The sequence below is a fragment of the Rhinoderma darwinii genome, chromosome 1 (assembly GCF_050947455.1).
Source record: "Rhinoderma darwinii isolate aRhiDar2 chromosome 1, aRhiDar2.hap1, whole genome shotgun sequence".
NCBI lineage: Eukaryota > Metazoa > Chordata > Amphibia > Anura > Rhinodermatidae > Rhinoderma > Rhinoderma darwinii.
The window spans coordinates 153,210,535-153,223,490 of NC_134687.1; the positions used below are offsets into that span (position 1 = coordinate 153,210,535).

Genomic DNA, 12,956 nt, shown 5'->3' on the forward strand with positions numbered 1-12,956 from the left:
GAGCCATGACTAATCTGTTTTGTTCTCGATTCTGACAGATCTCATTGGCTTTGGTCCGACTTAGGTTTGTCAGATTTAGTTTTTTTTATGCTATGCTATTCTAGCGGCAAGAAAGCAATGGATACCTGAAAAACTAACGGAAGTGTAAACCGTGTCTAATCAGGTAAGGTACACAGATGATTAGATTACAGTATTGATAAAAATGTCATTGTTTGTACATAACTACATATGTCTATTCCACTTGGCCAGCACAAGTAACATTTATCACCTAGAGTCTATTCACCCTGCGTTTCAAGTGCACGACATAGGCACCCATGTAAAAATATATATACCACGCGATATACTTTTTTTGCAAGATGAATCTGTATGGAATAGCGTAGCAGACCTCACTTTTCCATACGGTGAAAAAAAAGGTATACCGATGTTTATTAGCCCCACAAAGATAGAAAGGGTATTTTTTTGGCCTCCATTGTATAAATGGGGGCCTATGGATTTGTTTGACAGGGTGAATTCAGTCTTATAGAAAAGGTGGAATAAGGACAGCCTCAAAAGAGAGACTAGACAGTTTTATTTTACATTGCTGTACACACAAATGTAAACACTGGATTGTACAATATTTTATATTAAAATCCTGGCACAGATTAAAGAGAGATATTTCTTCCTATGAAGCTTATATGTAGTTATTAAACTTGTTCTCTGTCTTCTTAGTGGATTATTGTCAATGTCAATCTTAAATATAGGTCCTCCGCTAAATAATTGCCTGGTAAAAAAAAATCCTTTAAGACCCTGTAAGATCAACTGTGTGCTGTCTGATATCACTCATTGGCAACTGAATATCATAGACACTTCTTAATGTTTCAAGTGACTTTAAAGACATATTTCAAGTATATTAATTACTTTAACAAACAGCATATGCCATATACGGCTCTCCTGGATGAGGTGGAAAACAGCCCAACCGTGTCTCAAATATCCTCTTTCCAAAAGTTTCATTACTGTAGTTAATTTCAAAACATTGTAAATGAGAATTTGATGTTTCAAAATTGCTTTATGTACAAGTAGACATATTTAAATCTTGTAGAAAGTGTTACATACAAAGTAAAAATAGGGCGATAGAAAAATTGCAGAATGAAAGATGACTCTATATAGCACATCAAATAAATGTTCCCATTCACACCCAGCCAACCGAGGTGGAAAATGGTATACAATTGAAACACATTGGGAGAGATTTATCAGTAGTTTTGTAAGATGCATGAATTTATAAGTCATGAAAATAGCACAAATTGAACCAAATGCTTCTTAATTACAACTCACTAGGCATGTTGGACACTTTTCTCTTCATTACAACGAGTCTCTTCAGAGCCTTTTAATGACACAAGCGGCATGACGTCATCGTGCTGCTTCCGTCGTTCAGCCCCAGCAGACCTGCTCAGAAGAAAGCAGGCCTACGGTGCGGGAACTGGATCCGGTGAGTATGTAAAGTATTTTTTTTCCTGTTAAAAGTGTGAGGGGCTATATGTGAAGCACTATCTACGGGGGGGGGGCTATATCTGGGGCACTATCTACAGGGGGGCTATATGTGGAGCACTATCTACAGGGGGCTATATGTGGGGCACTACCTACAGGGGGGCTATATGTGGAGCACTATCTACAGGGGAGGCTATATGTGGAGCACTATCTACAGGAATCTGTATGTGGGGCACTAGCTACAAGGGACTGTGTGTGGGGCACTATCTACAGGGGCTACTATCTACAGGGGATCTATGGGGGCCACTATCTACAGGGGGGTCTATGTAGGACACTATCTACAGGGGGCTCTATGGGGAGCACTATCTACAGAGAGCTCTGTAGTGAGATAATGGGTGGTATGATTTGTGTTTTTTTTTTGTGAAACTCACAGCATATCCTTACTATTGTTCGGGCCATGCTGGGAGCTGTAGTTTTATGCCGTACAAACCTATACGACCAGGGGTTGCACTAAATTGAGCTGTATTTGTGTTGTTGCTGTATTTATGTACCGAGCTTGGATCTTGTACTGTATTTATGTACTGAGCTTGGTTCTAGTACAGTATTTATGTACTAAGCTTGGTTCTGGTGCAGTATTTATGTACTGAGCTTTGTTCTGGTGTTGTATTAATGTACTGAGCTTGGTACTATTACTATATAAATACTGAGCTTTGTTCTGGTGCTGTACATATGTACGGAGCTTGGTTCTGATGTTATATTTATGCATTGAGCTTGGTTCTGGTGTTGTATTTATGTACTGAGCTTGGTTCTGATAATGTATTTGTGTACTGAGCTTGATTCTCGGGCTGTATTTATGTACTGAGCTTGGTTCTAGTACTGTATTTATGTACTGAGCTTGGTTCTGGTGCTGTATTTATGTGCTGAGCTTGGTTCTGGTACTGTATACATGTATGATCTTTGTTCTGGTGCTGTATTTATGTACTCAGCTTGATTCTCGTGTTGTATTTATGTATTGACCTTGGTTCTGGTGTATTTATGTACTGAGCTTGGTTCTGATAATGTATTTGTGTACTGAGCTTGATTCTGGGGCTGTATTTATGTAATGAGCTTGGTTCTAGTACTGTATTTATGTACTGAGCTTGGTTCTGGTGCTGTATTTATTTACTGAGCTTGGTTTTGGTACAGTATATATGTATGAGCTTGGTTCTGGAGCTGTAATTATATAGTATATATTCATAATAACAAAATTGTAGGGCAGATGGAATTGTTTTCAATTAATTGTATATTTAATGGGGACCTGTCTGGTAGTTTTAACCCCTTGAACTGCCACCATGCGGTAAGACATGACCACACAATATTTCCAAACATTCCCTTGTATGTTTTTTTCACATGCAGCAAAATCTATCAAATCAACTTTTAAAACGGTGCACGCCGTGTGCTAATTACTCATTAAAGATTCATTGGGCGGTGCCGCTATCCTGAAGAGTCACATAGTCCTGCCTCCAAAACTCACCTTTCAATGCTTGGTTGACATCCCCTTGGCTGTTATACATCACTACCAGTCTCCTCCAACTTTCTCGGATGTGCCATTGACTTGTACTGCTTGGGCACGCACCGTGCAACAAGGTTTACTCTGCCCAGCTTCATCGCTGCACCAAGCATGCCAGGGGAGTACAAGGCAACGGCGCATCCGCAAGAGTTGGCGGAGACTGCTAGTGATGAAGAACAGCCAGAGGGATGTCACTCAAGATCTGGGGGTGCCATTTAAATGTACGCCTCAGGCAGCAGAAAAGCTAGAATAGGCCTTGCCTATAACGGCACGGTATGACATAGTAATTTTCCCCTAGAAATAATGCTTCTAAAGGAGAATACCTCTGTAATACGGAATCCGATGGAGAATATTTTTATTAAATCAGAGGCATACAAGGATGCAGTATAGCTGTATTATAGCTCTATATGACTCGACACGGAGCCATCATATGCATGAGCCCTAACAGAAAACATAGTTACATATTTAAAGCCAACAAGTACCTGAATCAGCAGCGGTGATCAGTAATATATATTGTTCCTTCATCTCTCGATCCAGACTTTTCACCACACTAAGTTGTCCATGGGATGACAACCTAAAGGCCCCATCCTCGTTGCCAGAAGCTAGAGCATATGTCAATCTGCTGTTAAGCCCCTGATCATCATCTCTTGCAACAACCTGAAACAATGAAAGCAATTTACAGTTTTATCTTAATAACTTATCATTTCGGAAGGTATCTAATGTTTCTGATTATTTCTAATGAAAAGCAAATGTTAAATATGAAGTTAGACTTACCTGAAGAACAGTCTTGGGTAATACATCTAAGTTCTCAGGCACATTTACTGAATAGGGGGACAATTCAAATTTAGGAACCACATCATTAACATCAGAAAGGAGAATGCTGACTGCTGTTGTGTCTGTTCGTGGACTACTGCCACGATCTGATGATTGAATAACCAAGGAGTATGACGATTTCTTCTCTCGATCCAAAGGCTTGGCTATTGATAGTATTCCAGTGACTGAATCAATCCTGAATTCATTGCTTGGATTTCCATCTATAATAGCATAACGAACCATGCCATTTAATCCTTCATCTGTATCTGTTGCCATCACCTGAATGAGGTCTGTTCCAGTTAGTGTGTTTTCACTTATCTCCACTTTAAAGAGGTTTTGTGAAAAGTGAGGGTTATTGTCATTAATATCAAGAACCATGACTACAACATCCACGGAAGAAGAAAGTGAAGGTTCTCCTTTATCAACAGCTATAATTGTTAAAGTGTAGTTGGAAATATCTTCTCGATCTAACTCCCCGGTCAGCTGCACCTCTCCATCAATATTGCCAATGCTGAATTTATTCCCCAAAGAGCTAAGCAATGAATACTGGACATAGCAGTTAGGACCACTGTCTGGATCTGTGGCTTGAGCACGAAATACGATAGTATCAGTAGGTGTGTTCTCTTGGACATAAGTCAGCTTTGGAGATGTAAAGCTTGGTGGATTATCATTGACATCCAGCAAAATTATGGAAACTTCCACAGTGCTTGTGTATCTGTATGATGGTGGAGGGGCCAAATCATGAACTTGTACCACTAGATTATAGAAGGACTGACTTTCCCGGTCCAGTGTTTTAAGAATACTTAACGCTCCATCCTTGTTAATCCGAAACTGGCCCATACTGTCTCCTGAAGATATACTGTATAACAATTTAGAGTTCATCCCTGAAAATTAATAGAAAATTAGGAATATTATTTAGATCTTAAAAGTCACAGTCACAACTAAAACAAACTCATGGAATTTGATACTATATGTCCCAAAACACTATATGTCCCACAACACAATTTGACTCCAGAAGAGGTCAGCTGCTAGTAAAATATAATGACGTTACTCTAAGCTAAAAAAAATACATTTAATCATTCTTTATTATGTTTTTTTGCAATAATTCAAAACCATATTGATCACTTTTAAGTCATTGTTTTGTAATAAATTATATTTTGCACCCATTCAATTTAAAGGTATGTACTTATGTGCAATAATTTTTTTATTTTTTCAATGTATCTAAAAAAGAAAACGAAGCAACTTATATAGTCTTGATTAAAAATGTACTACCGTTCAGTTTTGTATCTACAGTTCCTATTGTAGATCTATGTGTCTCCATGGTTACAGACTACAAATAAGCCTTGTGTAGTCTGATCCTGAAGCCAAACTCCCTTCCTTCTGTTTTCTTACTATATTAGCAAGAAGTAGGCAACAGATGTGAAGGAGTGTGGATGCAGATTTAGAAAACACTGGGTTCATTGTAGTCTGTAACCATGGAGACATATCGGTCTACATAGGAGCTGTAAACACAAAACAGTAGGAGAGTTTTACCCAAGACTGTTTGCATAGTTTCTTAATTTTTTATTTTAGATTAATTTGAGCAATAAAAACAATGGATTACAAATTTGTACATAACCTTTTAGTATTACATAATTATGTTTTAGAAATGAGTAGCAGATCATACTTTGTTCAAAACTGTGATTCCACTTATTGAATGAGAATTTGCTAATTGTGTAAAACACATTTTCCTTATTGCTCATTTTCAACTGTTTTAACTTTTCTAGTCAGCCAGAAAGACCAATAAGATATAAGAACTCAGCTCGACAAATTCTGTGCGCATAGCCATGGGCCCCATATTTTAAAGAACTTTTAGGGAAACACCCAAGAAATATATGTTAATTTATGGAACACTAGTACATAGTTTGTCAACTGGTTCCACATGTGAACCATAGGGTCCCATTCTGTCTTCACATTAATAATTCCTGGCATAAAGAAGGAGATAATAGAATACAGAAATATATGACTAGACCACAATGAGATCATGATTAGATTGAAACATATTGAGCAAACAGAAGGAACCCACAGCGCTAAATTCATATGATGCCAAGGAATAAGAGACTAATTAGATCCTTTAGAAAACTGATGGACCACAAGACTGAATGATTTGGTTAATAAAAATTAGTCCTGAAGTAAACCACTGAAGACAGGATTATATAAAGGAGCTTTACAATTTAACCGAGCTAGTAGCTATGGATAGGGAATTAATTAGGTTAATTGTTCGGGAAGGCTTGCCTCTTTTCATACACACCCAAAATTTGCATTATGCTTTTATTCCTTTTCATGATTTACCATCATTACTGATACTTCTATTATAGTTTGTTGCACTTGATACATTTATATTAAATTGTAAATGGAACAGCAGGGTCTAGTTCACATGTATCCCCACTTACTATTCTACACATGCCATATAAATTAATGAATATTATAACGCCACATGTTTAAATATCATAGACAAATCTTCCATTTGTATATAAATAGAAGAAAATAAAAGTGTAAACAAGGATAAAAGTTTCCTTCATTCCCAGTCTGAGAGAGCTTCTCATAGACAAGAGTTTAATGTCTGCAGACACTGTCTACTAATGAATAATACCAGAATAGGCATTCTTAGGCTCTTATTCTAATGGGTGTTGGCAAGTTTTCCCGAAAATAGTGTAAATAAAATAGATGAAAAATAATTTGATAGACAAAAAAATGACAAACACCATGTAACATTATGTTCGCTGGGAACTTATTTTCTAGTTGGAAATAGATAGCTTATGGACACCATATAACACAAAAGGACTACCTATAGTTAACCTTATCTTCTTTTTTTGCTCCCCATAAAATGCGCTCTCCTTGGCAAGAGCTCAGTGTAATGACATAGCCATGAATAATTCTGAATACCTATATACCTATATCCCAGCATACAATTTGCAGGCCTAAACATTAGACATGGTAGAATTCTGCACATTCCTATAACATTGCTAATCCAAATTTATCACAATCCTATATGACTGCAGAAATAAACTGGCTTGACTGACCATTGCATATCTGAAAATAGTACTAAACTGTTCTTTCTACCTAAGCAAGTGACAACATATTGGTAGGATATACTGTCTCTTGCTAATAGGTGGGAGTACAACCACCGGGCAGCGTTCCCTCTAAGCTGTGCGCTCTGGAAAGGAAAGAATTAAAACAACAATGAAATGGGGTCAACAAGCCCAACAACAGCTGTACCTGCCTGAATGTTTAACTCCATCATTTCCAAAGCACACAACTTAGAGGGAACAGTGTCACTGAAACCCACACGATTGCTAGAACGAAGGGGAGCAGAGGTACTGCAATTCTGCGCCATATACATATCAGCAAGGGAAGACATATCCTAGAGATATTCCATATGTTGCCAATATAGGAAAACATAAAATTAAGGTTTTTGAGTAATTAAAGAAGGTAAATGTTGAGATAGTTGGAAGATGAGGAAGGTGCCAACATGTTTGACTCATTTTTGTAAATCACTTCCTACTTTTTACATTCATTTTCATAGGCATAAAAATATAGCTTCTAAAGCTCAGCTTCAAGAAAAAGTCTTATTCCTAGCAAATGAAATATAGAAAAACAGATTAATGTGACCACTGATCAGTAAAGCCTCAGCAGACATTCTAAGTCACAGTGAGGATTTTCCTTTGAATGGATTTGGAATAGTGTCATTGCTGTAAATATTCATGATTGGTGTACGTGGAAACTTCCTGAACAGCAGACAGTTCCTTTGTGTAGATTCCTGCAAGCATTAATCATGAATTGCCATAGTTGGAAAGAGTGTAGAGCTAAGTTTGCAAGCACAATGTTCAGGAAGCTACTAAGATAAGAACAAACAATATTACACGAGTAATAATACTGGGGATACATGGTTTAAAAGATTTTTTTAAAAACCCTGAAATATAAATAAAAAATTGACATATGCATGGCGTACTGTGATATTGCCGGAATGGAATTTACTAAATAAAGAACATGAGCTAAACAGTTATAACATATGGCCACAATGCCGGACTTCTCATGGTATTTCCCATGCAACAGCATATGGCAATAGACAACTTTAGAATTGTCCACAACGCCCCTCTTTATGCTGGGGTTACGTCCTGCTTAAGTAACCCTTTCAAACTATTATAGAAAGTAGTCATTTTCCTATATAGTCTAAAGTTTATAAGACCTGGAAGATCCTCAGTCAAGGGTTGCCATCTGGGGAAGCAAAGATCCAGCAGGTTGGATTTTTTTCTGTGTGTACCTATGATTTCCCTAAGAGATAAGCGGTGTTAGAAGTGTCTGAGACTCTCTTATTTCCCCTGTTCTTTTAAAATAACATGCATGTTTGGCTGACCTATGGTTGCCTATTAATGTTGAAATCAGGACTGATAACTCTTTAGGATCGTTCCTGAATGCAATCAACAAGAGAGGTTTTTCTTTATAAGTAACGGCTGGATTCGAGTTTTTTAGACTCTAACGATAAAATGTATTATATGCTGACATTTGTTATTAATAGCACTACTTTAAGAGACTTGACAAGATCTCTATAATCCTTGATGAATGCGAAGAATAAACATCCAAAGGATAAAGCATTTTTATAAGGATAAGGATATGCATTTGGCACAGAGACATGGCATACAGTCTAATTAAAACAATTAGTATATGCAAACTCAATTGCATTTTTTCATTTGATGCTATTTGGCATAAAGATAGGGGTTTGATTTAGTATTACTGCACAATCTCAATTTGAGTGTTTTTGTCTCCGTCGGTTGTCGTGCCAGCTGTAGTACTTTAGCCTATTGCTGAAAAGAAATACTCAACATTATCTTTGTAAACAATCTTCAGTCTATTTAAATCGTCACACTGTCTGCAATGTGCTCACCATTCAAAAGAAGGAATACCCTAACATTCCTAGCAGCTGTTTTGGCATAAAAATTAAATCTACCCAATGTGCCAACATACCAGATGTCTACAGTGATTCCCAACATGCAGTTTTACCACTGTCAATTTACACAAATGACGAATAATTCTTCTATATGTGAAATTCCCAATTAGAATGAAGAACACTTACACATTCCCTCACTTATAACTAAATTGTGGAAGTAGGGCTTTGTCTCCTAATATATCTCATTTTACATTATTATATTAAGAATTATTTTCTATATTATTTTATGCTTGTGTTATATGTACTAAGTGCCAGGGAAGGATGTTTCTATAGAGTTAATAATGATAGTAACAACATAATAGTCATACTTGGGCAATCTTAGAAAAAACAGGACAAGAGTTGGACAATAGTCTCTCTCTCCAGTGAACCCCAATGTATTTTTTTTATTTTTTTATTTTAGAGATACATACAGTATACAGATGTAGCAATCATTATCTTGACTCTGGTAACCTGCTGCAGTGTGATAGTTCATCTCTTAAGCCATTGAAACCATTCAAAAAGTTGAGTTAATGTTTCTTGCTACGCGATAAAAGTCAAGTTAGAGAATTCTGCAACTGTACTTGGAATAATTTTACTGAAAGGCAATGAACCTAAGTATGTTTTAGAAATGCAGAAACAATCTAGAGTACCCAAAAAAGCCCATGTAAAAACAGAAAGACCTTGCAAACTCCAAGCAGACAACTTGGCCACATCTTAGCTGTTCTCTTCACACTGGCGCTATTCTCAGTCCTGTCAGGTTTCTGTTGCTTTTTTATGCCAAAAATAGCATAGTCTGCAGTGATATTTTTACTGTAAAAACACAGATTCCCCAAAAAAAACCTGATGAACCCTGTTATAAATCAATGGGATCCATCAGGATTTGTTAGGATCTGTTTTATTACGAAACTATATAAGCTAGTAACCACTTTTTTGTACTATACAAAACATTTTAAACATTAAAAAGTTGAAAAACCCTTTTCCAGATAAAATAATGTAAAAAAAGAAATATAAATGGTATGCTGCGTCCATAAAAGTGTGAACTACGTATTCTAATATAACATTATTTAAACCGTAGGATGAATGCTGTAAAAAGTAAAACTTAGTTCCCAAAAAATGGAATAACAAGGGATATAAAAAAGTACAGTTAAAAAAACTACAGCAAAAACAAGCCCACACATCACTTCATCAACGGAAAAATAAAAAAGTCATGGCACTCAGAATATATTTGTAATGGATCTGCCAGGCACTACGTCTGTGGAGACTCCCAGGGTTAATCAGTCGACACCTGAGGCCAGACCTCTTAGACTGACACCGGCTCCCACCAATCAGGGTAGCAGGCTCAGGAGTGGGAGAGCCTATCGCGGCCTGGTCAGTCAGAGTTAGCTCCGCCCCCTGTCCATTTATACCTGCAGTTTTCTCTTCCTCATTGCTTGTTATTCTTTTGGATTCCTGGCCCCACTGCTGCTTGCTCCAGCCTGCTTCTGCCGTGCTTCTGCCTTGCTGCAGTTCCCCTTGTCTTGCTTTGCTTTGCCCCTGGCTTGCTTCTGTCTCCGTGCCCGCTCGGGTTACTCACTTCGTCCTGGTCCTGACTGTTCGTTCGCCGCTCCGTTTCCTCGTGGCGTTCCGTGGCTACTGCCCCTTCCCTTGCGTGTTCCCTGTTTGTTTTCCTGTGCACTTAGACAGCGTAGGGACCGCCGCCCAGTTGTACCTCGTCGCCTAGGGCGGGTCGTTGCAAGTAGGCAGGGACAGGGCGGTGGGTAGATTAGGGCTCACTTTCCCTTCACCTCCTTCCTGCCATCACAGAATAACAAGCCCTTACCTAGTCTACCATTTCTCCTACGCTGTCGCTATCATGGACCCCCTTGAGACCCTGACCCAGCAGATGCAGGGCCTCTCCCTACAGGTCCAGGCCCTGGCCCAAGGGGTTGGGCGCACCACCTCACCTCTAGAACCCGACCTCAAGTTACCTGACCGGTTTTCAGGGGACCGTAAGACGTTTCTCTCCTTCCGGGAGAGTTGCAGACTATATTTCCGACTTAAGCCCCACTCCTCAGGTTCCGAGAACCAGCGGGTGGGTATCATCATATCCCGACTCCAGGAAGGGCCCCAAGAGTGGGCCTTCTCCTTGGCTCCTGACGCCCCTGAACTTTCCTCTGTTGATCGTTTTTTCTCTGCCCTCGGACTCATTTACGACGAGACTGACAGGACTGCTTTAGCCGAGAGTCAGCTGGTGACCTTACGTCAGGGTAGGAGACCGGTTGAGGAATACTGTTCTGATTTTAGGAAGTGGTGCGTAGCTTCTCAGTGGAACGATCCGGCCCTAAGGTGCCAGTTTAGGTTAGGATTATCTGACGCCCTGAAGGATCTGCTGGTTAGTTACCCCTCGTCTGACTCCCTTGACCAGGTTATGGCCCTAGCAGTACGACTTGACCGACGTCTCAGGGAACGTCAGCAAGAACGCTTCAGTGTGCTCCCCTCTGACTTTTCTGCGATCCCCCCCGAGGTCCCGCCTCCTCGCCCCTCCACGGAGGACTCGGAGGTACCCATGCAACTCGGGGCCTCCATGTCCCCTCGACAACGTAGGGAGTTTCGCAGAATGAACGGTCTCTGCTTCTACTGTGGGGACGACAAGCATCTACTGAACACCTGTCCCAGGCGCAAGAATAAGAAGCCGGAAAACCTTCCGCGCCTAAGTGATCATCGGGGAGGTCACTTGGGCGCACAGGTATTTCCCGTTAATGTGAAACGCAATAAAATTTTGCTTCCCTTTCAGGTCTCGTTTGCTGGCCGGTCTGCCACGGGCAGTGCTTTCGTGGATTCTGGTTCATCTGCTAATATCATGTCTGTGGAATTTGCTATGTCTCTAAAGATGCCTTGTATTGATTTACCTTATCCTATCCCTGTAGTAGGTATCGACTCGACTCCCCTTGCTAATGGTTATTTTACTCAGCATACTCCTGTTTTTGAACTCCTTGTTGGCTCCATGCATTTGGAGCAGTGCTCTGTACTGGTGATGCAGGGATTATCGTCTGATCTGGTATTAGGTCTTCCCTGGTTGCAGTTGCATAATCCCACGTTTGATTGGAATACTGGGGATCTCACCAAATGGGGTAATGAATGTCTTACGTCATGTCTCTCTGTTAACTCTATTTCTCCCCGGGAGGAGGTAAACACGCTTCCTGAGTTTGTTCAGGACTTCGCCGATGTGTTTTCTAAGGAGGCCTCCGAGGTGTTGCCCCCCCATAGAGATTACGATTGCGCTATCGATTTGGTGCCTGGTGCCAAGCTTCCTAAGGGTAGGATATTTAATCTTTCATGTCCTGAACGTGAAGCCATGAGGGTGTATATCCAGGAATGCCTGGCCAAGGGTTTCATTCGCCCCTCGACTTCTCCTGTAGGTGCTGGCTTCTTCTTCGTGGGGAAGAAGGATGGTGGTCTTAGGCCGTGCATTGATTATCGTAACCTGAATAAGGTCACTGTAAGGAACCAGTACCCACTTCCTTTGATTCCGGATCTTTTTAATCAGGTTCAGGGAGCCCAATGGTTTTCTAAGTTCGATCTACGGGGGGCATATAACCTTATCCGCATCAAAGAGGGGGATGAGTGGAAAACTGCGTTCAACACACCCGAGGGTCATTTCGAATACCTGGTCATGCCCTTTGGGTTGTGTAACGCCCCTGCTGTCTTCCAGAATTTTATTAATGAAATCCTGAGAGAGTACCTGGGTAATTTTCTTGTTGTGTACCTTGATGACATACTGGTGTTTTCCAAGGACTGGTCCTCTCACGTGGAGCATGTCAGGAAGGTGCTCCAGGTCCTTCGGGAGAATAATCTGTTTGCTAAGACTGAAAAATGTGTCTTTGGGGTACAGGAGATACCATTTTTAGGGCAAATCCTCACTCCTCATGAATTCCGCATGGACCCTGCCAAGGTTCAAGCTGTGGCGGAATGGGTCCAACCTGCCTCCCTTAAGGCGTTACAGTGTTTTTTAGGGTTCGCCAACTATTACAGGAGATTTATTGCCAACTTCTCGGTCGTCGCTAAGCCTCTTACGGACCTTACCCGCAAGGGTGCTGATGTCCTCCATTGGCCCCCTGAGGCCGTCCAGGCCTTTGAGACTCTCAAGAAGTGCTTTATCTCGGCCCCCGTGCTGATTCAGCCCAA

General features: G+C 40.2%; 1 protein-coding gene and 1 long non-coding RNA gene across 2 annotated transcripts in view; one reads left to right on the plus strand and one right to left on the minus strand.

The window, feature by feature from the left end:
- LOC142755666 (uncharacterized) overlaps positions 1-12,956 on the plus strand; it is a 173,819-nt gene that overhangs the window by 72,663 nt on the left and 88,200 nt on the right. The window lies entirely within an intron of this gene.
- The window catches only part of FAT4 (FAT atypical cadherin 4), a 210,680-nt gene that overhangs the window by 55,438 nt on the left and 142,286 nt on the right, over positions 1-12,956 (minus strand). Inside the window, exons 5-6 of the mRNA XM_075860474.1 lie at positions 3,788-4,710; positions 3,496-3,670 (exon numbers count right to left, since the gene is read on the minus strand). Of these exons, the coding sequence (XP_075716589.1) occupies positions 3,496-3,670; positions 3,788-4,710 (1,098 nt within the window). The remainder of the gene's footprint in view (positions 1-3,495; positions 3,671-3,787; positions 4,711-12,956) is intronic.